This window comes from Catharus ustulatus, chromosome Z, assembly GCF_009819885.2.
Source record: "Catharus ustulatus isolate bCatUst1 chromosome Z, bCatUst1.pri.v2, whole genome shotgun sequence".
In the NCBI taxonomy this organism is placed as follows: domain Eukaryota; kingdom Metazoa; phylum Chordata; class Aves; order Passeriformes; family Turdidae; genus Catharus; species Catharus ustulatus.
In genome coordinates this window covers 25,082,858-25,107,678 of record NC_046262.2, presented here as the reverse complement: position 1 = coordinate 25,107,678, position 24,821 = coordinate 25,082,858, and the positions used below count along the sequence as shown (strand labels likewise).

General features: G+C 41.2%; 2 protein-coding genes across 5 annotated transcripts in view; one reads left to right on the top strand and one right to left on the bottom strand.

The window, feature by feature from the left end:
* Positions 1-35: 35 nt before the first annotated feature.
* On the top strand, positions 36-6,334 carry NSA2 (NSA2 ribosome biogenesis factor). Its single transcript, XM_033086229.2, has 6 exons — positions 36-128; positions 344-531; positions 2,728-2,878; positions 3,237-3,416; positions 4,448-4,640; positions 6,066-6,334. The coding sequence occupies exons 1-6, from the start codon at positions 126-128 to the stop codon at positions 6,131-6,133; spliced, it is 783 nt and encodes a 260-aa protein (XP_032942120.1). The 5' UTR covers positions 36-125; the 3' UTR covers positions 6,134-6,334.
* A 4,126-nt stretch (positions 6,335-10,460) lies between these two features.
* FAM169A (family with sequence similarity 169 member A) overlaps positions 10,461-24,821 on the bottom strand; it is a 39,718-nt gene continuing 25,357 nt past the window's right edge. For 2 of the 4 annotated variants that reach the window (XM_033085768.1, XM_033085772.2), the window contains exons 8-13: positions 22,887-22,996; positions 19,888-19,942; positions 19,409-19,544; positions 17,222-17,387; positions 16,162-16,368; positions 10,461-14,627 (exon numbers count right to left, since the gene is read on the bottom strand). In XM_033085768.1, coding sequence (XP_032941659.1) covers positions 14,094-14,627; positions 16,162-16,368; positions 17,222-17,387; positions 19,409-19,544; positions 19,888-19,942; positions 22,887-22,996 — 1,208 coding nt within the window. In that variant the 3' untranslated portion in view covers positions 10,461-14,093. The remainder of the gene's footprint in view (positions 14,628-16,161; positions 16,369-17,221; positions 17,388-19,408; positions 19,545-19,887; positions 19,943-22,886; positions 22,997-24,821) is intronic. The other 2 variants (XM_033085771.1, XM_033085769.1) reach the window with 2 other exon arrangements.

Below are 24,821 nucleotides of genomic sequence, written 5' to 3'. Positions count from 1 at the left end.
GGGATGTGGACTACAGCCTCTCGGCCGGCAGGAACCAAAGCGGCACGGGGGGAGAGTTTCCAGCCGGAGCCGCTTCGGAGGAGGCCCGCCCTTTCCGCCGCGGAGGAGGCCGCGGGACTGCCGACATGGTGGGAGCCGGGGCTGCGGGATACGGGAGCCAGGGACACGGGACGCGGGGCCGGGGCGGCGGCATGCAAACGGCTATGCAAGGGAGGGACGGAGAGGCTGCGGGAGGCCGGGTGGGCCCCGCAGTGAGGATACCGCCGTCGGGCCGCCGCCTCCCCGCGTGTCCGCTCCCCGCGGGCGCCCGGGCCTGCTGACCGTGCTGCCTTTGTGCCCACAGCCGCAGAACGAGCACATCGAGCTCCACCGCAAACGCTATGGCTACCGGCTGGACTACCACGAGAAGCGGAGGAAGAAGGAGGGCCGAGAGGCGCACGAGCGGTCCCGCAAGGCCAAGAAGATGATCGGGCTGAAGGCGAAGCTGTACCATAAACAGCGGCATGCCGAGAAGATACAGATGAAAAAGACGTGAGTGTCCCCCTCCTCTCTGATACCGTCCCGTCATCCTGACTCTTGAAGGATGAGACGAGACGTTGATATTATTACAAAGAGCTCACGATTGCTTGGGTCACATGTTACAGTCTTAAATAGCGATCAGGCTGCAGAAGGAAAAGGGGGCTTTGCCGCAGCAAACACATTTCAGAGTCCCTCTCTTTTAAATGAATGTTAACAATTCCGCTTCTAGAAGGACTTCTTGAGAGAAGTGTTGATGAGCTGTGTGTGACTAGTGTAATCATGTAATCATCAAGCTTCCTTGGAGTTTTTATAGCAGCTACTGTGTTAGTGTAGCAAGAAGCAGCACACATTTTTTAATGGTTTATAGAAAAAATACGGTAGCATACGCAGTATTTAAGCAGAAGCCCTGTCTTCAAGGATAAACAACAGGGTCAATCATAGACAAATAAAAGTATTTTTCTGTAAATTTTGTCTGTTATCCAGAACTTGAAATCAATGATGCCTGAAAACTAGACAAGAAAACAGTACTCCATTGTATAAGGCCTGTAGAGCAGATAGTTGTTTATTCAATGCTGGTAGTGAGGGGGCTAGCTCCACCACAAACTCACTTGTCCATTCTTTGCACAGTACTAACTTTTATACTTTTCGTACTTAATGTGTACGTTATACTTTCCTAACCTTCAAACCTAACATCTTTTCTAATTACAGTAATTTCACTAATACAAGCCGCACCAATTTGACTAAGATTTTGCTCCTAAACCGGAAATGCGGCTAATATGTGAATAATTTTCTGACATTTACAACCTCAGAAGTGCCAGCCAGAGTGCCGACCCGAGCAGCTGCGAAGTCGGCATTTTGCGATTGTTACAAATCGCTACTCTGTTGCACCGCGGGTGGAGCCTGGCTGCCTGCAGGCAGCTCGGGGAGGCGGCGGGGGGCTCCATCCCCGCCCACCGCCGTGGGAGCGGGGAGGGGCTCCGTTCCTGCCTGCCACCACAGGGCAGCGGCGGGCCGTGGTGACCAAGCCCAGTGGCAGCGGTAGCTGGCCCCCGGTGGCCCCGCCAAGCGGCAGCGCCGGGCTGGGCTACCTGGCCCCGTCAGCAGCCCCTAGCGGGCCGAGCCTGCACAGCCCGAGCCGAGCCAGCAAACCCCGCTCTGCCGCCGTTCTGTTATTATTTGGCAACTTTGTTGCACGTGGGTCCTTGCTGCGAACGACAGAGCGGCTTATACTCGGGTGCGGCTTATTTATGGACAAAAAACGAAATACTTGCCAACACCCAGAGATGCGGCTTATACTCAGTGCGGCTTGTATTCGTGAATTTACTGTACATTATTATGTAAGCCCTTTTAGCACATGCTTGGGTTCTGCACCAGGTGGTCATCAGCTTCCTGGTGGTTGTTTTTAATGAAGGCTCATAAGTCTTCCTCAGGCTTGAACTTTGCATCCCTGCTTCCTGCACAAGCTTTGTAAGATTGTCTGCTCAAATAGCCAGTGGTTACCTTTTTGCAGTTAGCCTGTTCTGCTGAATTTGTGGATTTCTAAAATGTCCTTCATTCACATACCCTGTTACAAAGTAACTACTCCTTTCTGTATAGCTCCAGCTTTTTGCATAGCTCAAGCATGTTTTGCCCGGGCATCATTAACAGTCTCATTAACTGTAATGCACTTCATACCTGTCCCCTGTTGTTTTTGCTGGTTTCAAAGTGCAAATAGCTGTTTTCCTCTGCTACTTTTAAAGATAATGGGTTTATTAACCCATTATTAGTTTGTGGGTCTTTTCTTCCCTCCAGTAAATGACCTCCAAATTAACAAAACTTGGCTCCTTTTACAAACACACATTCCTCACATACATAAGCATTGCCATCAAATCTTAGAAGAGAAGTAGAATGGGGGTTTTTTTGTCAGCAGAGAGGAAGGCTGCTATCTGTCAAAGTGCTTGACTGTTTGCTTTAGGTCACTCAGAAATTCCTTAAAGAGGTGCATGTCTTTCTTGTGTTCTGGTCCTGCTAGGAAGTGACAAGATTAAGTGAAGTTAGTAGTTTACTAACTCGAAAATGACTTTGTATTGTTCCTTAAATATAAATAAATAATACTTCACAACTATCTCTTAAAGAAAAATTTGAGCAGGCATAGGCTAAGTTGAAGTGGTGCATCTAAAAATAAGTCTTTTTTCTTGTGCTGTTAATATTGGTTTTCTTTTATTGCAGCATTAAAATGCATGAGAAGAGAAATACAAAGCAGAAGAATGATGAAAAAACACCCAAAGGAGCTGTACCAGCATACCTGCTGGACAGAGAGGGCCAGTCCCGGGCCAAGGTCCTCTCTAACATGATCAAACAAAAAAGAAAAGAAAAAGCTGTAAGTAAATGTATCAAATGTACAAGTGCAAGTAAATGTATCAGATACCTAAAATTACATGTTACAACGACCACTTTGTATTGCTGATGCTCAGGTTCCTTAACAGCCTTCAAGTAAAGTCTGATTAAAACATGAAACCTTGAGTAACTGAACAGTTTAAAACAATGTGAACATATTTAGTATCCTGATTTTTGGAACTTTTAAATGCTAATTAAAACAAGTAGGCTATGAGTTGCCTAACAACTATGGTCTACCCCTGTGCTTTACAGAAATTTGATTTTATGCTTTGGTTTTCCTCCTTTCATTTAACTATGTGACCTGTATGAAAAATGACCTTTTTTGTTTTACCCTCCTTCAGGGGAAGTGGGAGGTTCCTGTGCCAAAGGTTCGTGCACAAGGAGAAACAGAAGTTTTAAAGGTGATTCGTACAGGAAAGAGAAAGAAGAAGGCATGGAAGAGGATGGTCACTAAAGTTTGTTTTGTTGGAGATGGCTTTACTAGGAAGCCTCCTAAGTACGAGCGATTCATTCGACCAATGGTAAAGTTTAAGAGCCTTAAAGAACATTTAAGTAAAAATTATTTTGATTTACTGCTTTGATTTTCTGTGGTAGAAGATTTATTGTATGATAATGCACTTGATCATTACTCATGTCGAACATTTTTGTTAGTTTCCTTCCAAAAATATAAACCTCTAATAGCAGGGAGTGGTGGGGGAGATGCCTCTGCAGTCCCAGTCTATGTGAAATACCTGCTTTTACTCCTGTAACTCAGATGATACCAGTAAGTTAAAAGCTATGTGCTCTCAAATTAGCATGGGGAAATCTTTATCAAAGGTACTTTGCATAGCTTTTAAGGATGCTGTGATTCTCTGAACTGCAGAAGCCCACTCTGGACTTCAGAGTTCCATCCTTTTGCCTTAAGTAAGCTTGAAGCAGAGTTGTGACTGTATCCAAGGGAAAAGCTGTGCCTCCAGCCTGACCTTTAATTACACAGCTGCAGGAGTAGAGCCTGGGCTCTGTCAGAAAAGCTGGATTCAGTGAGATAGTATTGTTTTTATATAAATACCCATTCCTGTTCCCTTACGGGAATTAACAATCATTGCGCAGGCTGCCTGTTGAATTGTGCCTCACTACTAGTTTGGTGGTCTTACACAGCAGCTGAGGAAAGATATTTTTGACACAGAAAGACTGATGGTACATAATGGTAAAGTACTCTCTATGAAGTGCAGGTCACTAGATAAAAAGGGCTATAGGAGATGGGTATTTCATATTTTGCCATACTTTCTTCACAGAACAGAAATTGTCCAAGGGAAGAGGTATAATTGTTGGGCTACTACTAAAAATTGACATCCTGAAAACGTATATGGAAAGCTTTATCTTGTCATTAATCAGGTTTTAAAATAAGTCTGGCGATCTACAGTAGACAGATGGCATTCTGTATTTGATGTTGATTCATTCTTCCCAGTGTCTCTAAACATAAAGATGTGGACATAATTATCAAAGTGTTTAACTAGGTCAGTTGTGAGAGCTTAAAGCAAATAATAACTCATTTTAACACTTTATGCAACAGGGCTTACGTTTCAAGAAGGCACATGTGACACACCCTGAACTTAAAGCTACTTTTTGCCTACCTATCCTTGGTGTGAAAAAGAATCCATCATCTCCTTTGTATACACAACTGGGAGTAATTACTAAGGGTACCGTCATAGAGGTGAACGTGAGTGAGCTTGGCCTTGTGACACAAGGGGGCAAAGTTATCTGGGGTAAGTAAGTTTAACTAGTTATACTGCAGAAGTACATTTTAAAGCTTTTTGTCTTCATTGCATGATGTATTGTTAAGACCTCGTCTCTAGTCATAATTGATCCATTGTTAAAGTAAGGTTTGGGCTATAGCAGAAGCAACTAATAGCAATTCTGAAAATACTTTAAGTATTTTCTTACTTTAAAGTATTTAAGTATTTAAGCTTTAAGTGTTAGGCTTTCCATTCACACTTCCAATATCAAATTAGATGAAGTTCAGAATGAGGACTCAATGCTTGCCTGTGTATCATACTGAGCAATGCCACAAATCTGTAACCATGTGACTCACAAACAATTGAATTACATTTGCAGTGGAAGTTCTATGGAGGAGTCTCATCAACGGATTCTGTGCCTGGGGTGGGGCAGCCAAGGTTGTGTGTATGGACTGGGTGGGGTGGAAATAGGCTGGAAAGCAGTGCCATGGAAAGGAAATTGGGGCCCTGGTTCATGGCAAGTTGCACACAAGTCAGCAGTGCCCTGGCAGTCAGGAGGGCCTCCTGTGTCCTGGAGGACATCAGGCATCACCAGTCGGGCAAGGGAGGGGATTGTCCTGCTCTGCTCTGCACTGCGGCAGCTTTACCTCGAGTGCTGGGGGCAGCTCTGGGTGCCACAGTATGAGATAGAAAAACTATTGGAGAGCCTCCAAAGGAGGGCCACAAACATGGTGCAGGGTATGGAGAGGAAGCTGTGTGAGGAGGAACTGAGGTCACTTGGTCTGTTCAGCCTGGAGCAGAGGACACTGAGAGGAGGCCTTATTGCAGTCTGCAGCTGCCTCAGAGGGGAAGCAGAGGGGAGGGGCAGGTCTTGATCTCTTCACTCTCATGACCAGTGACAGGACTTGAGGTAACAGCACAAAGCTGGGTCAGGGAAGGTTTAATCTGGATATCAGGAAAAGGTTCTTCACCTAGGCTGTGGCTGGACACTGGAACAGGCTCCCCAGAGAAGTGGTCATGGCACCAGCCTGACAGAGTTCAAGAGGCATTTAAGCAATGCTTTCAGGCACTTGGTGTGACTCTTGGGAGTGTCCTGTGCAGGGCCAAGAGCTGGATTCAATGATCCTGATGTATCCTTCCAACTCGGCATATTCTGTGATCTTGATAGGATCAGACTGACTTCATTTAACAGATTGGTTCTCTTGAACAGTAGAAAACCTAAGAATTTTTTTTAATCCTCTCAGAACTCTAAATTATCCTTTATTAAAAAGAACTTGAATATAATGTTTTGAGAATGTAAGTTTACACCTCAGTAGAAAGTAGATTTAAGTTTCAGAATGCATTTGATTTCCTGTACTTCAGAGACTTGTTGATTGAATTTGCAAACATAGAAACATCTAATCCATATTAATTACTTCCAGGTTTTGTGAACATGTAATTCTCTTTTCTCTCTAGGGAAATACGCTCAAGTAACTAACAATCCAGAAAATGATGGCTGTATTAATGCAATTCTACTTGTTTAAATTGGATACCAAACATTGGATATAGGCACCTACAAAATTAGTGGACTTTACCCAAATTTACAGAATCTTTGGAACCTTCAGCCATTCCACAACAGTGGCCCCACAAGCCAATGAGGAACTTCAGCCGGAAACAACTGCTTAGATTTTTATATTTATGTTTGCTCAGCTGAACCTTGTCCAAATAAAGAGATGTAATTTTTATGCTTTGCTCGTGTGATATGGATTTGATCTGTATGTTCTTGGTGTTTTTGCAGTAGCAGTTTCTTTGCTTAGGTATGTTGTACCTAATTCAGGTCATGTTCCCATAGGGGAAATTTCCCATAAGGAAATACAGCCACTGTCTCAATGTCCTGCTTTAATAACTAAGGTACAGAAGAGCATGCTAATTTGTATTCAACTTCTGGAAAAGCAGAAGACCTGGGAGGCTGCAGCTGGAATCTTACTGCAGACTGACATTAGAAATTGAGCACCAAGTCTGATACTTGCCCCTCCCAGAATCATGGGCTTGGGAACATGTGGGCAGCAAAGGGGGATGTGTTTTATGAATGAGTGTTTGAAATTGCTTAAGAAATCACTGGCAAGGGCACCAGAAAAAAAAATTATTTAATATTAAGCAACAACACAACAAAATTCATTGGTAAGATTCACTCTACTTCTATAAGACAGTTAAGGCACACTAAGGAAAAAGCAATGCAACAAACAGAGAGAAAATCAAGCAAATCAAAACAGAAGTGTTTAGATATGTGTGGCAAAACTATGGCAAGGATAAAAAGGAAAACAGCCTACAAGCCCAACCGCACTCAACCATACTTAACTTATACCTTAAACTTTACTCATAGCTTAACTTACAACTTAACCTAAACAATTTAGCAGAGGAGTAACACTTAACAGGATTTAACCTAACTTATTACTTCACAACATAGCAAAAGAAAACACTTGACAACACTTAACTTAGCTTATGTCTTTATGTGACATGCCTAATTTAGTTAGACATCTTAAGTTAAACATCTAAGAAAGCAGCATTTCCCCCGGATTTGCTGTAGCATATGCGCACATACATGCACACAGACAAAGAATCAGTGTAAGGTACCTGTGAAATGTTCCCCTCAAAGGTCGTGAAATGCTCACTCTGGATGCAGGGTATCCTCCTTCAGCAATCCTGTCAATACAGAAAACAAGAGTTAGCCGGCTCTGAGAGGCCCCAGTCGGAGGTTGCTGATTGCAGCCTGGGCGGCTCAAGAGAGCTCCGAAGTCTTGACTTTTGACCTGTGTTTATTGGCCGCTAGAGAGTGGGCTTTGGTTGCAACAATGTTTCAAACTGGCCACAGTTTGGGTCAGCACTTTCTTTGAAAGATTTTACAGCAGTCAGGCAAGAGAAACAGTTTTCAAAGCTGTTCATTACCAACAGGAGGTGTAATCAGCTCTTTCTGGGAGTGGACAGTTCCTGATGAGGCCTGAAGAGGGGCTGAGCCCCGGTGCTCTTCAGGCACGACTGAGGTTCGACAAGCACTTGTCAGATCGCAGTGCTGTCTGGAAAAGGAGTGGGGATGCTCCACCACAGAGCTGGGTGAAAGATAACGAGAAGGGCAACTGCTCTCCACCTGCCCCTTTACCTCATGCTTTTCTCCCCTTTTTTTTCACAACTGCATTATTGGAATGAATGTATGAATGGATTAATGTATGTAGAAGAGTGTAGTTTCAAGCAGAGAACAGTTTCAGAAGTTTAAATGCATTAATTTAAAAGAGCTTAAAGATGAAAATTTTGACAGGCTTGATGCTACAGGTATTTGTAGCTATTTTGGTGGCTTTAAGAAATACTGAAGACAAACTAAAGTCACAAGCTTCAGCTGATCAATGTATATTTAGTTTGTATTCTTGAAATAAAATAATCAAATGCTACTTTTAAACTGGAAGCTTTCAGGATTGCTGTATATAACTGAATTGGTAACCTTCCAGTCATAGATTTAACAGTAAACAGAAGTATTTTATCACTATAAATAACCACACTTACCATTTTATATTCTTACTCTTAAGTAGTACTTCACTCACAGCCAAGGAGCTTTTAGTATAAATTACAAGACAGGCCCTAATAAATTTCCTCCAGTTTATGCAGACAGCAGTAACCTACAGCAGATATGAGTATATCTATGTGTGGTGATCCCACCACTTCTCTGAGCAACCTGATCCAGCATTTGACCACTTCTAGTTTAAACTGGTTTTTGTTTAAATAGAATTTCCTATATTCCAGGTTTTCCCCAACTGGGCATCACTGAGTCTTAATCCATCTTTATATCCTGCAGTGATACATGGCTTCTGCCTCCTCCACAGGCTGCTCTATGATCTCATTAGGTACTCGCCCTGATTAATGATTCCTACACAGTTAAACTCCCCTTGAGCTTACCAGAAACACTCCATAAAAAGGAACTTCTGATGCCTAACTAAGGAGGGGCACAAGAGATAATCAGCCATGCGCAACAGTCTTCAAACATTACTTCCCCGAACTGTACCCAGTGGAACAGTATCATTATTACTAGACTTCTGAAGAATTCTGGTAATTAGTTAAAGCCAGGATGAAGATTAACTGATGTCTAAAGTCTATCAACTTGCAATCCTAAAAACAATGATCCTAAGTGAAGCCCCTTTAACCCTCCTGGGCGTAAAATCCTAAGTGAAGCCCCTTTAACCCTCCTGGGCGTAAAGCCCACAGTGGGCTTTTCTGAGTGGAACACTTCCCACAGCTCACCAACTTGAGAGATTGTGATACGCAAAGGATCAGCACCAAAAGCTGATAATAGTCCTGGGCTCATAGACCCCCCCCCACTACTTAAAGTTCAAACCTCACTCCTTCAGAAATGCAAAGGCATTCACTATGAGTATTTCACTGAACTCAAGTGAATATCTGTGAATTGATTTAAATCGTAGCAAATCTATAATTATTGTTGAGTAAATCCTATTGAATCTCTTCATAGATGTTAAACTAGTCAATGCTTGAGTGCTGCCAATGATTGGTTTACAAATAAACTGATGAAATCCAGAACTAAGACTGGACTCAGTCATGCTCTATCAGTAGGGAGAAGGAAGCATCCAAGATTTATTAGTGTTGTGTTCGAACAGAACGACAGAAGTCAGTTCTTCAAAATTCCATACTTAGTATGGAAATAGGAACTACCATACCAGATCTCCTAGACAGTGGAGTTTGGATGAAGGGTAGGGTGAAAAGGAAGAGAGATGAGGGACGGGAAAAGGAAAAGTTGATCCAGCAGATGGGGTGTCCAGGTCCTGGGGCACACATGTACCTGACCTTCATGGAGTCATAGGGATACTTCAATCCCATTCCTGTGCCTGCTTGTCATGTTTTTGTGAATTTATATTAAACCTGATTTTGCTAATACCTTTTAGAGTGATTCATTAAGCAACCTAAACCACTTGTGACATACACTCCCCTTCTACCAAACACGTGTACACAAGGTTAAGACCCTCCTGAGCTTTCCTTTCTCCAGGAAGAACAAGTGCAGCTCCAGCCCTTCTATTCACAGATGCTTCTCCAGTCATGTTTCAGATCTGGAACTCGGCAGGAAGTCGAGTGAGCTGCTTTTGTACAATCTTTTTAACTTCTTTTATACCATAGTACAGAGACAGTAACTGTAACCATAACCTGTTACAACTATTTCATTAGTTTAACACATTGCCCTAGTCTAGACTTAGTAACTTACAAGTTTTAGTTAGTGTTAATGTCACGTCATTTGAAAGTAAGAGAGGGTCACGAACTGTTAAGTTATTTGCTAGGAGAGAGGGCTTTTTGTCAGAATAGATAAACCTCCATTTATTCTTATAAAGCAAAGTTCTTGTTGCTTTAGTCTTTGATGGACATCAACAGTATGAAGAGAATAGTTTCATTTCCTACAGCTGTCTTGAAAATCTTTACTACATTTAGTGCTAGAAATATATAATTTGTTGGCTGAATAATACAATTGCACTTTAGACATTTGAATATACCACACTGTAGGGGAGTGTGTTACAGCATTTCTAGTTGGCTTGCCTATAGCAGACTACATTCATAACTCCTTCATCTTGCAGAACTGATATAAACAGCAGAATGCATGCCATAACATTAAGAAGAGCCTATTCTGCTGCTTTTTAAAAATAAAATCTGATTAATAAGCTAAAGAAAATTATTTTAATTGGTACAAGATTTGTAATTTAATAATATTTTATTTTTTAAAAACACCCTTGTAATAGAAAGGCTGTAAAATGATAGTTCCAGTGAATTGAACTACTTTAAAATGTGCTTCCTATATAGCAGAAAGGACTCAAATATTAAACACAATTACAAAATAAACGTTTATTACTACTTCAAAACATTTCAAAAGCAGCCAAGACAGTACTGAAAAAAAAGGAAAAATTAACACAGTAACAAGACTAAGGTACAATACTATGCAATAGCAATACATTTTTCATAAGATTTATAAACAGGTATCACTATTTAGAAAACATCTAACACATTTGTGGAAATAAATTTAAAGTGTATCCCCATAGTAATATTTTAGAACAGTCACTTAGAATAAGGAAACTGACACTTAGGCCAATTTGTTGCAAATAGCGTCAATGACATTGTAAATGATCAATTTGATTCCCGACATTTACAAATGAAATGGTACAAAAAAGCAGCAAGGTCCAACATAATCTGAAATAAGTTAAAGTGATTTTGAAATAAGATGTATACATTTTCATGCGAAGGACTATGAAACAGAAGAACAGCAAACAAGAATTCTGCATTAAATTAAAATTGACCAAGAGAGAATATGGGAGAAGCAGTACAAGACAGACATTTGAACAAATACTAGATTCAAGTACAGAACCATTTACCATTTAAGTGCAAGGCTGAAGTCACAAATTAATGTTTTTTAAACTCTATTCCTAGACTAAATAAAGCTCAAAAATAATACTGCCTGCTTTCACTGCACACACATAGTTCCACAGCATGTTGTAATAACATTTGGTACAAATTTGTATAAAGTTGATGTTTTAATCATTTGTTGCTGGTGCAATAGGATCTTTAAAATTGTTTAAGAGTTTGATGTTAATAAGACAGTTGATAGTCCCCAAGGTAAAACATTCCAGTCAAAATAGTTGTCAAACATGTTCCCTTACATAAATGTCAGAACTAGTAAGGTATTGAACTACTGCTCCTGTGGGACAATCAGTACAGCAATAAAACCTATTACTTAAAGTCAGTATTTTGATTTTGCTACCTTGCATTTACTGGAGAAAGACTGATGCCAAAGAAGTTGTAGAAATAAAATGTGTCCTTTGGTTCAAAGTACTGCTGATCACTGTTAGGACAGTGTCCATTTTTTAAGACTGCACTGGTTATTGGAATTGCTAATTGCACCACAACTGCTCACATTCTGTTTGCGAAAGTCTGTTCAACAGCTATTATCTCAGGTACCCCAGATTTATAGAGGGTATACTTTTAACATGTGAATTTATGTTCAGTATTTAAAACTTACTCACTGAAATGAGATCAGAAATTTTACTGTTCTCAGTAGAAACCAAAACTGTCCTAATATCATAATCTCATAATATTTATGTATTTACTCTGCAAATGTCCCAAAAGAAAAATAGTAATTGAAATTATTCCAACTTAGCCATGAAAAGTAAAAGCCAGGTGAGTGAAACTATCTTCTCATGAACAGTTTTCCAACCTCACTAGGAATATGAGTGACAAACATACCTATCAAAAATCCACCTAGAAGTAATTGAAATTACTGGGCTCATAAGTGAAAGAATCCTTAACGTCTTCAAAATTGATACATTTGTATCAGTTGAGGGTCTCAGAAGATTAATTGTCAGTAAAGCTTGTCCTAAAAATGGAAGATGAGTTGCAGTATGCTGTATACAACTACTCCATTTCACGCCACATGTCCTCAAAAATCCCCAGTTCTTAGCAAAGCAATCAATGTGTTTTCTAGCCACTTCTTTTTTTAAAAAAACAATTAATCTCAGCAGTAAAAGAGAAGCCATACACAAAACAACAAAAGGTTTGTCTTGTAGGCTTTATATAAAAAGCTTTTTGAGTTTTAAAAATGCTTAAAATTCACTTGAATATGTTTACACACAATCAGGAAAGATCTTGAATATTTGTCAGTCATGGGGTTCATGAGTATCTGTATGTACACTGATAAGGTACTATAGCTACATGCAATAGTTCAAGAAACCCAGATTTGACTCAGTAATCTCATACCCCCTGAATCTGAAGTTCAGGTAACATACATTTTTTTTTAAACTGCCTTTTTTTTTTCTGTAAGTTCTGCATAACAGATAAAAAAGAAGCATGGTACTTCATCACCTGAAAAAAATAGTATGAATGTATCTTACATAGTTAAAATATCTTATAAATAGAGTTAGATTGTATAAGCATAAAAATCCAAAACCCAGATTCTTACATTATTTCCACAGAGGGATAAAAGTTAAGACAGCATTGCAGCTACTCAAGTGAACCTTGTACCTCTGTTTTTGAGACACTATGAAGGACTAGTTCACACATCTTGGGAAAAGCATATGCAGGACAAAAACTGGTGCAAATTCCTGTCCTCAGCATCATTGCTCTTTTATTTCTGAGTTTGTAGCCCATTACAAAAAGAGCTGCTTTTATTGGAAAGAAGCACATAGTAAACTAAGGCTAATTTCAGTATGTGTGACAAGTGAAATATATGGGTTACCAAGAGAACCTCAGAAGGGAAACAAGCATGAAAAGTCTGGGTTTATTATTCCTGTCTGCATACAGCAAAGTTTGGTTGCTGCTTTTAAGAAAAGTCATCAACAGGGAAGATACCAACCCAGGAATTACACTCAAGTTAGAAAACAAAAGTAGGAATCAGTACTCTTTGCAAGGTGTGACCCACTGACTCCTAAAGGCATAGTAGTTTGGCAAACAAGCATTTGCTGAAGTACCCACTAATACTCACACTAATGAATATCACAACCACCTGAAATGTCAGTGCTCACAGGAGTCACACCTGGAAGACACAACCTTTTAATAGTTACCCACAGCACCAGTCAAAGAACAAAGAACCACTTTCATTCAGACCAAAACAAGATCAAAAGTAGTCATATCCTTTTCCTGTAATGCAACAAGTAATAAGCTATCCACTCAACACATGCAAGTAGTTAGGAAGGCAGTTTAAATGATTCCATACAGAGGCTTCATTCCACACACTCTGGAAAAACTTGGGCTTACCAAAATGCCTGATTTGGAAGCTACAAATAGTTTACTGAGTAGGCATCTCTTAATCTTTGCTCAAGAAATCCAATACCTGGAAGTGCTGTAGCAGACACTGCATGGCATTCTACTGACTCAGCTGTTTCAAGTGATTCTCATGAAAGAAGTGCTGCTCACATTGCATTGAGCTACTGAGCTACACCTTCTAGTACATTTTCAGACCTAGAATGAAGAATCTTACATTCTTTTAATCTCTTAAGCCTGTGGGAAAGGAACATGAAACAATGAGAGATTTTTCTTGTTCTGCTTTTCTCCACAGTAGAGAACACAAAGTTATTAAAAAAAAAAATATCTCAAGGGATGTCCAGTGACATGGAAGTCTATAGCAATTTGAGGGACCTTGACAGAGCCAGCATTTCACACTGCATTTTTCTTCCATGACCACCAATCTCAAATATACAAACCATTCTCTTTGATAGCACAACTATATTTATTCAACATGTATCCTTTATGAAGGGAGGAGACTGACTATTTACTTTCTATGAAGAAGTTAAATTTCTAGTGGTTAAATTTAACAAGCAAACAAACCAAAACTTAAGGAAAGGTGATGAACCCAAGAGGAAATACAACCCAGAATTTTAAACAGGTGTGTCCTGTGCCAGATACAGTGCAGTTAAATCCAAATGTTTTACACAAAATAGCCTTGTTATAAATAGATCATTTATCACTACTTGATTTTTAAGCAGGCTTTCCTTTTTTCTTGGGTGGACCTTTGTAGCCTTTAGCCTTTCTTCGCAAGTTTCTCCGATCTACAATGGGTACCTCAATTTCTGCTTCCTCAGAGCTGCTGTCAGCAGCCCGCTCTGCCACTGTCTGCATGTAGTGATCTGTCTGCTCTGCAGACTCTTCTGAGGGCTCTTCCAACTGGTTCTTCTGTGCTTCCTGTCCAGAAGGCTGCTGAAAAGGAACACCCTCAAGTTCAGCTGCTACCAAAGAGCTCTGACTCAAGGCAGCAGGAGCCTCCTGTGAGTTGTGCCCTGCCTCCTCATTTTGATCTTCTAATGAGGAAGGTAAAATTTCAGAAACAGATTCTTCTGTTGCTTCAGTTACCACAGAGTTGGGCAGGCCATTGTCAGAAGGCTCTTCCTTTGATGCTGAAGCAGTTGTGGTTTCAGTGCTGGCCTTTTCAGATTCTTGCTGTTCTTCAGGGCCTTCCTTCTCTACAGATGTAATTTCCTCAGTCAGCATTTCTGAATCATTTTCATTTAAAACCTATGGGTGGAGGTGCCAAATCAAAAGGACAATTAGTTAAAGGTAAAAGACACTGAACAACGACTGCCCCTAGCTAGCAACCTCAGAGGATAGTTCAGCATTCAGCAGGGTTTTAATTCTATGCACATAACCTGACAAAACAGTCCTCCTTTTTGCACAAAACTATTTTGTGACCTGTACTTCATATTCAGAGTTGCTCTCTGTTTTTCAAATTGTTCAAAAGAGCTGAATAATTTGGGGTACAGAAAAAGTACTGTGATATTAATTCCAAGGGAAAAAAATATTGTAGACAAATATAATTACAGTAATTTCACGAATGCAAGCCGCACCATTTTCACCAAAATTTTGGTGGAAACCCGGAAGTGCGGCTAGTACTCCGAGGTGGCTAATATATGAACAATATTCTAAAAGCTGCCAACACGGAAGTGAGAGCCCACGGCAGCCCCAAGCCAAGCTGGAGCCCAGCCAGCCCCAGCAGAGGTGGGAAAGCCTGGCAGAGGCAGGGCCAGCAGTGCGGGGGGCGAGCAGCAGAGCCTGAGCCAGCAGGGCGGGGCAGGGGGGGCGGCAGAGCCCGGGCCAGCAGTGCAGGGGAGCCTGGCAGAACCGGGGCCAGCAGTGCAGGGGAGCCCAGCAGAACCAGGGCCAGCAGCACAGGGGAGCCCAGTAGAACCGGGGCCAGCAGCATGGGGGAGCCCGGCGGCGTGGGGGCCTGCAGTGCCGGCCAGGGCGAGCAAACGCGGCGGCGGCGGTGCAGACGGGAGTGGGGGGTGAGCGAGCCTGGCGGCGGCAGCGGCAGCATCCCCTAGTCAGCCCCGCTGAGCCGTAGCGCCGAGCTGGGCCACCCGGCCCCGTCGGCAACCATGAGCGGGCCGAGCCTGCCTGGCCCCGCTCTGAGCCAGTAAACCCTGCTATGCCGCGATCCTGTTACTAATTGGCAAATTTGTGAAAGTTGCACACGGATTCTCGCTACGAACGAAAGCACGGCTAATATTCGGGTGCGGCTTATCTATTGACAAAGACATCAACGTTGTCGACACACCGGAAGTGTGGCTTATACTCCGTACGGCTTGTATTCGTGAAATTACTGTACTGCTTTGCTAGCATATAATAATTTGCTTTTGCACTATAAACAAAACAACAGTAAAACCTGTGTTCTGAAAGCAAAGTAATTTTAGTAGTACTTAATTATTTATATACCTTATCAGGCAAGAATTGCTAGGCAAAATAAGAATGTGGCTTTTCACTTTTACCAACCAGTATTTTGGTGAGAAACAGCAGTTTCATGACTGTCAAGACAAACTGCTGCAAACACATCTTTCTTTTGGGTATCACACGCACATACGTCCTACTTCTGCACATTGAAACAGAAATGCTAGAGTATTCTCCTTATAGATTTACATCAACTGGCCTTCTCCCAACAATTTCATGCAATGTTAGGAGCTACTTTCTGTTACTTAACAAAAGAAAAAAGTCCTTGCAAGATACATACACTTCGAAGTAAAAATGACTTTACATTTTGTTTCAGTTCTCTCACCTTTTCTGATTGAGTGTCTTCTGGAGGTTTTGCTGGAGCATCAAGGGTTAATGGAACAAAAAGCGTTAAGGATTCTTTCCCTTGATTCTCAGACTGCAATTTTGATTCACCACTTGGAACTTCATTTACTGTTTCCCCTTCAGCCGTGAGTGAGGTGTTACCAGTTTCTTCTGCTACCTCACCATTAAGAGGTTCTGATGGCATATCCTAAAAAAATAAATCACATAATTTTTAAGTCAAGATTATGTCTAGTGGTTGTTCCCCAGCACTAATGGGTATATATGTGATCAAAAATTGCAGCTTGATGTGAGAAGCAGAAAGCTCAGATATCTAGAATTGTGTACTAAGAAGGCAGAACTTAATGCACATTTGCTAGAGTATTAATTTGTTTATTAATCTGTGGTTGTCACCTGCACTAAATACATGACCATAGCTTACAGTTAGGAGCCAATAGAAGAAGGTTTTAATGCATCTCTCATGCCTGCTGCAGTCATTCCTTGAACTAAATATGTTTAAGGTCCACTGTTTCATCCACCAGTATGAACATGAAACTCTAAGGGCATCGCTAAGCACAAAGAGTATTCAGAAATTTAAATTCAAGTTGTTAACAAGGTGAAGATTAAAGCTGGATTTAAAGCTGATGTTTAAATCCAACAGGCAAGACTTAAGTGAAAGAGCGAATAAGTCACTGAAGCATACCAACAATTTATTAATTTTTTTTTTTTTAATTAGCAATACTGGGTCAGATCTTGACTTTATCCCAGTTCTCTGAAAAAATTCTTTTTAGGAGAAATCAATGAAGAAAATCAGGATGGTAGACAAGCTAGAAATTCACCTTACTGAAGATTCTATAAGCGCTATTGTTGAAAATACATATACTGAAACATTTCCTAATACTAATTCTATACCAGCCTTAACTTCTCAGATACACTTCTTAATGAAGCACTGGTGCAAAAAATTCAAAGAGCTGAGAGACACATGGAGCAAGGTAGTAAGGACCATATTTAACAGAAACTGTATCTGTATTCTGAACTTATCTGCTATTGCCCATCCAGCTCACCTCCATCTCACTTTGTTTCTCAGAAGGTGATACATGCGTTTCAGATTCTAGTACAGGCTGCCCCTCATTTTCAACAATTATTTCCTCATCCTTCTCAACAGTATCCACCTTAGGCACTTCTGCTAAGTCTTCAGAGCTTTCAGATGTGTGGGCAAGAAGTTCCGGCCTGTAACAGGTATTAAGATACATCTTTTAGATTAATACATAATTTCAGTGATTTCAGCAGGGAAATTCTTTCATGAGCAATTATGCAGAGCATGCTTGCCATAGGAAATATGAATTAAGAAAACAAAATGCATCTAAAAATGGATAACTCCTCATTAGGAAAAGAAAATCAACTAGGAAAATTGCTTCAGCAATTATAAAATGGTATCTGTTGCACTTCCATTTTATGGGAAAGAAATCTGAAATTTCTCTAAGTTTGTTACTTTAAATTTAGGAAGCAATAATGCATTACATATTTGAAAGCTACAAAGGATTAAGAAAAGCAGTAACTTCTTTTCCCTCCCATCCCCACTGTAAAAACAGTTTCAAATTATGGAATTATGAAAGCAACTATATTTGTATAATCATTGAAAATACAGATATTACAAAGACCAGGATAATTATTCAAGGCAATAACACATAATGGGTGAAGAAGTTGCCCTCAGCTAGAGATTACATTAGGAAATAGCTAAGATGAAGTGTTGATGCACTGCCCCACTACTGCAGGGTGGCAACAGTTACTCAAATATTCAGTTCTCATTTTTGAGATGATAAAATTTAGATGAACTGAAACTATTACATACAAGCAAAGAAAAAAGTGCATGCAATAGATTTAGAGGAGTCTACTTTGTGATCTCATAGTAAAGGCAGTACTGGAGGGTTTTATCCTACATGTTAGTCTTGAGATGATGACGCTCCATAGGAAAGTGCACAACAGAAGACCCTATTTCATTTGTTGGTGTGCATGGAAGGAGAGTACCAAGCTGACATCCTGTTCTGTTACCTTCAGCTAGCATTCCGCTTAGCTTTGCTTAAAGAAATTCAGTATTTTTGACATTCGGTAAACAGACATTGAATAACAGGTTATCCTCTTACATACAAACTAGCTATACTAACTGCTGTTGGAAGTTACAGTGTTTCTTAAGCTGTGACAGCATCGAACTGTGCCATCTAAGCTGTTTGAACCAGCTTAGGGCGGTACACTGGCAGTGCAGCATAGCAACACAATATCTGTAATTCCACAGAACAATTCAAACACAAAAAAAAGCAGTACCTAGTTGAAGACCTCAACTGCACAAAGACAACCCCCACAACTAATACTGTTTGAAGAAACCTCATGGAAAAAGCTTGAGTGATTTCCTCAAAAATAATCAAGTTATCTTCATTTTGTCAAAAGAGGTTTTGGGGGTTGAAGTGGGTTTCTGTGGAAGAAAATGACAGGGAGACACACACCTGGAGTGGGGTGGGCACAGTGTGTCTATGAGGGAGGAAAGGGCTATTTATTTACTTAAAATAGATATTCTAGATGGAAACCCAGAGCAAATTACTACTCCAAGCCCTGTCCTGTAAGAACCGTTATGGCACACAAGTCATACTACTCTTCACATCCACACATGACGATGATTAACATCATTTAAACTGCAAATGGTTTTGAGTTCTTTTCAGGATGTCAGATCAGATATGATGGTTTAAAATACTGTCTGAGCAAAGGGTTTTCCTTTGAAGGCATGGTTGCATATAACACTTGGTGCTAGCTGACAAGCAGTAACCAGCTCTCCAGCTGGACAGCCAGACAGTATTTTACTGCAATGTATCAACCATAAGAAGTCACGAAAGGATACCTTCCCAAAGACCACACAGAGTATTATAGATACAAGTCCAGATATATTATCTCAAGGAACTATGTTGTGAATTTTTACCATTATACAGATTCAGTTACAAGAACAAGACAATCTCAGCCTTCCTTCTTTTTCTATTATTTCTAGTATCTGCTGACCTTTCATAGGTAATACATTTTGGTGTAATCACTCTTCAAACGGCTTTCATTCTTGCATTGGACTTTACTTTTAGTAATTTTAAAATAAAGCAAGTAAAGCGGGAAGAAAGAAGAAGAAATACCAGCTGCACACTCTGAGACATTGATGTTGTTTGTGACTACCCAAGCAACAAAATAAGAAATTGGTAAAAATGGGCTCCTGGTACCTGCTTTTGGACCCTTGAGCATTTTCCTCCTCTCGTTGAGAAGTTTCAATTCCAGGTGCCTGTCTATTTTTATTTAGCCTCTGACGTTTTAAATGACTGCTTCGTGTCAGGATGGAAACAGGAGTTACATTAGGGTCTTTAGGAGAATAACAAAACAAAACAAAACCATTCAAGTGAATAAATTCAGTCTATATATATATATAACCTCCCCATCCAAAAAAGTTAATGAAAGAAATTGAGTGCCACTAGAATAACATTTCATCATGTTACTTTTTTTTTCTGAATAGTATCTTTACCAAGATTCAATTTTATGTGAATTCCTCTAAAAGGTGTGTGAGTTGAGTCTCAGTACCTTAGAGGACAGCATGTTTTTATATTCATTTTTACAGATGAAGGAAGTAAAATGGAAAGTTGTAAAATAGCCTGCAAAACTGCTGATCTAGAGTAATTGCAATACTGATAATCAATGTTATTTTTACCTTCAGATGTGCTTGCACGGACATCTGTTGATTCTTTACCTTTTTGAGAGTCAACCTGTGGAGCAAAAGCAAAGCTAATGTTATTCTAAATTTTTCTAAATTGACTAAAATACCTTCATAATCCTACCCATGGTTGCATCTTTCTAAAGTACTATTTCATAGTAATGATCCTATAAAAAACCAGCTACAATAATTATTAATTTATATCTAAGTCTTCTGTCTCAACAGACTTAATATATTTAAAATGTTATCTTTTTGTCATGGATGACTAGTTTTTCTCTGTTTTACTTCTGGCCTCAATGTAGAGGATTAGAATTGAAAGTAACCTGTCACTATAAATAATACTACCAAGATTTTTTCCTAACACTTCTGTTTATAACAAGTGTCCACATAATTCAATTACAGGAGCCTCTTTCTGTTTGTTTCCCCTTTCTGCATAAACTCCAAGGACTATACTGCAGTGGTTGGCAAAATTTAATTGCAAAGTCTTTTTTTATACTTATATCCTATTCTATAGTTTTATTTTTATCATAACATCCAGCAGAATATGACAACCCATGTAAAAAATAAGAAAAAACAGAACTCGGTGATTCATCAGTAATACAGCTTACATGCACAGTCAGCGCAAGAGTCTACTTAGGTCCCTCTCCCTGGAGCTTTTTTGTTTCCTGTTTCTCCACACCATCCCAATACCTTGATTTTTTTCTGCAAGTTAACTGAGGATTCAGCACTTGATACAGTAAAGTGAGTATAAGCTGTACACATTAAAATAAAATTATATATATTGTTTTTTCTTAGTTACTAGTAATAATCTGGAACAGCAATTATCAACATCCTGGTCCACTTTTCCAGTCTCACTTCCAATACTGTGGAAGAAGGCTGGCAAAAAGTGGCCATGTCTATATTCTTTTATTTGAAGTAGTTTCATGTGAGTATTAAGTACATAAGAATACATGATAATTTGTAAAGTAATAACAAATTATTCTAGAAGCAAAAGGCACAAAATAGGGAGCAAAATAAGTGAAAAGTGAAAATTAAAGTTGAGAAATATTTTTTCATGGTTTGGGGGAGGACAAGGTATTACATTTTTAGATGGTCCAACAACTTTCAAACCACTGCAGAACTGCTTATAGATATTGTAGATGCCAATTTTAGAGCTGCCAGCAGTTTTACCAAGCTATGAGGTGTTGGAGCACTTTGGTACCTAGTGTCTTTTCCTCTGGAAAAAGGCAAGAAGCAGGACCTGACTTCTTAACTCATAGCAACAAAAATCAAAAGAACTACTATCACTCTGCTATTTTCTCCATGTGTATCCATACAGCTCTATAACCAAAATGAGTAAGATTTTAGATCATTTTTCTGATATGATCATTACTGGAATCTAAAACTCAGAGATTAATTACAATGTTACAAATGAAAGACAACTAAGAGTTATTGCTTCTGGTCATTGAGAGATTAAAAACATCACTACTTTTCTGTCAGTTTTGCTTTGGGAAATACCGATTTTCTCAATTGGGAAAGCGTGACTTAAATTCCAAATCTAAAGTTTAAATATTAGTATCTGAGAGTATTGAATTATGACATGGATATGTACCTCTAAAAACAGCCACTCTAAAGAGTTTAATCTCAGAGACAGTTGAAATACTCTCCTTTATGTACAGTAATTTCACGAATACAAGCCGCACCAATTTGACCAAAATTTTGGTGGAAACCAGGAAGTGCGGCTAATATTCCGGGGCGGCTAATCTATTAACAAAATTCTAAAAGCTGCCAACACGGAAGTGAGAGCCTGCGGCAGCCCCAAGCCAAGCTGGAGCCCGGCCAGCCCCGGCAGAGGTGGGAAAGCCTGGCAGAGGCGGGGCCAGCAGTGTGGGGGGCGGGCGGCTGAGCCTGAGCCAGCAGGGCGGGGCAGGGAGGGCGGCAGAGCCTGAGCCAGCAGGGCGGGGGAGCCCGGGAGAACTGGGGCTAGCAGTGCAGAGGAGCATGGCAGAAGCAGGAAGGCCGGCGGGTGGGGCTGCCTGGCAGCGGGGGAAGCCCAGCAGAATCGGGGCCAGCAGCGTGGGGGAGCCTGGCGGTGCGGGGGCCTGCAGTGCCGGCCAGGGCGAGGAAACGCGGCGGTGGTGCAGACGGGAGGGGGCGGCCGGCGAGCCCGGCGGCGGGGCTAGGGAACGCGCCGCGGCCGGCGAGCCCGGCGGCGGGGCTAGGGAACGCGCCGCGGCCGGCGAGCCCGCCGGCGGGGCTAGGGAACGCGGCGCGCCGCGGCCGGCGAGCCCGCCGGCGGGGCTAGGGAACGCAGCAGCGGGGCGGTGCTGACGGGAGAGGGGGGCCAGCGAGCCCGGCGGCGGCGGCAGTACCACCCGGCCAGCCCCGCCGAGCCGTGGCGCTGAGCTGGGCCACCCGGCCCCGTCGGCAACCATGAGCGGGCCGAGCCTGCCTGGCCCCGCCCCGAGCCAGTAAAGCCCGCTATGCCGCGATCCTGTTACTAATTGGCCAATTTGTGAAAGCTGCGCACGGATTCTCGCGACGAACAAAAGTACGGCTAATATTCGGGGTGCGGCTTATCTATTGACAAAGACAGCAACATTGTCGAGGCACCGGGGGTGCGGCTTATAATCCGTGCGGCTTGTATTCGTGAAACTACTGTAATCTGCTAGTAAATGGGTCAAATTGCAGACCCTGACAGTTCCAGCACAGACTCTCTACATGCATGGGGAAACCCCACCCGCCCACAAAAAAAACCAAACAACAACAAAAAAGCCATAATCAAAAAGCAAACCAGAACCAAACAAAACCAAAACATAAAACAACCACTCCATCTTAGTCATTAGCATTACATCACTGAGAAGCATTACATCCACACAGAAAGTAACAGAACCACGTATCTTTCATATACATTACGACAAATTCAGTTGTAATGATATGGGTAAAAAAAAAATTCTCATAACTGTTTTTTCAGTAACAACACAATCAACAGAAGAGGTAACAGACTGTGCACCTACACTTAGTTGTGTTTCTACCTCAGTCCTTGGTCCACTTTCTTCAGATACTGCAGACTGATGAAAATTATCTTCTGCTTGCAAATTCTTATTTTCCTTCTTTGAGGTCTCTGCTGTGAAGATTTAAAAGAGCAACAGAAAAAAATATAGTACCTTTATATAACAACCGTTTGCCCTGCTTTCAGTTGGAATAGAGCTACTTTTCTTTCTAGTAGCTCATACAGTGCTGTATCTTGAATTCAGTGTGAGATAACACATTGATGTTTTAGTTGTGCTAAATAGGGGACACCCTAATTCAAGGACTTTTCACTTTCTTATGCTGAGTGAGCAGGTGCACAAGAAGTTGGGGAGGACATAAAGCTAGGACAACTGACCAAAGGAATATTCCATACCAAGTTGTTAAGCCCTGTATATAAACTGGAAGGGGCTAATCACTGCAACTTGCATTGTATATCAGTTCTCTCTCTTGGGTTTTGTTTTTCTGGTTTTGTTGCCTCTCTTCTCATTATGATTATAGTTATGCTATGCTTCTGTTTAACTTGAGTTCAATTATTAAACTATTCCTGTCTCAATCCAGAGGTTTTACATTTTTTCAGACTCTCCTCCCCACCCCACTAAGGGGAGAACAAGCAGATATGTGGCACTTGTCAAGTGTGAAGGAAGGGTCTTCAAGAAAGACATTCCATGTCACCCAGACAAGTGGACCACCATGGAGGCAAAGGTGTCTGAGGGAGCTACCTGTACTAGAGATGATTTGTTATGACCCAAAGAATGTGCAATCACATACAGATCTAGACAAAGTTCAATGCACATAACCACATGATAGGTATTTGTATATATAGCACACCACCATCATTGGCATTAACGACCTGGAGAAATGAAGTACCCACGGTGGATGAAGTGGTTTGCTAACTCTGGGAATACAAAGAAAATCTCTCTTCCTACCTGACTTGCCTCTCAGTTGTGAAAACATCTGTTCAAAAAGTAGGAAAAACAGCTCCAGGAGTTCCAGCAACAGAAAAAAGACAGGTTCTACCCCCCACCTGTACAGACAAGTATCTCAGCTATTAAGAGAGCATTCTTTTCCTCAAGAAAGAGGATAGAGACTACACACCATGGTTTTTAAAATCCTGTGGGACCACAGAAAGGATTTAAAAATCCACCTCCACCCTAGAGGCATGGACATGTGAACTGCAAGCAAAACAATCCCAGATGTGGATTCTTGGAAAATTGCTGCTCCAGTCTCCAGTAGGCAATTTCCCAGACACAGTGGAATGGCTAATCTTGCTCCTGATTCTACGGTAAGGAATTCTAATCCTTTTTCACAAGAAGAGTGGGGAGAATTTTATATCCAGTACTAGAGGGCCCTGCCTCCCATCAATGGGAGAAGAGGATCAGTAAAGTTCACTGGAATGTGAGGATCTAGTGGCCTAGACTGTCAAACCCACAAGAGTGTAAGACTCTAATAGTCATCAGTATCCACAGTGTGCCATAACACCATCATGCTATAGAGGGGAAGTACCCATTTGTTGTTCTGGGTGACAGGGTGATCCCAACAGCTGATTATATTGGAGACTGAGACCAGCTTGACCGAGAATGAGTGGCAAAAGCATGCCACTGTGACTGGCTCAGAGACTATGTGCATCTTTGGCACAGACTATTTCAGAAGAGGGTATTTCAAGGACCCAAAAGAGTATCATTGTGTTTTCACTGCAACCGCCTTGGAGACAGGGGAAATGAGGCATCTGTCTGCCTGGCATTTTCTCTCTGAGGACCCTTCTGTCATGGGGCTGTTGAAGTGACAGATAGTGCCAGTCACTACCACAATGGTGCACCAGCAGAAAAACTGCACTAACTAGATTGTCCAGGAATCTTGAAAGTGATCAAGGACTAGCCTGGAATATCACTAGAGGAGAAGGTGACCCTTTCTGAAGAGGA

Coding starts and splice junctions, on each gene's coding strand:
- NSA2 (XM_033086229.2), top strand. Junction 2,879..3,236: donor AAAAAAGAAAAGAAAAAGCT/GTAAGTAAATGT, acceptor ACCCTCCTTCAG/GGGAAGTGGGAGGTTCCTGT. Junction 4,641..6,065: donor AGGGGGCAAAGTTATCTGGG/GTAAGTAAGTTT, acceptor TTTTCTCTCTAG/GGAAATACGCTCAAGTAACT.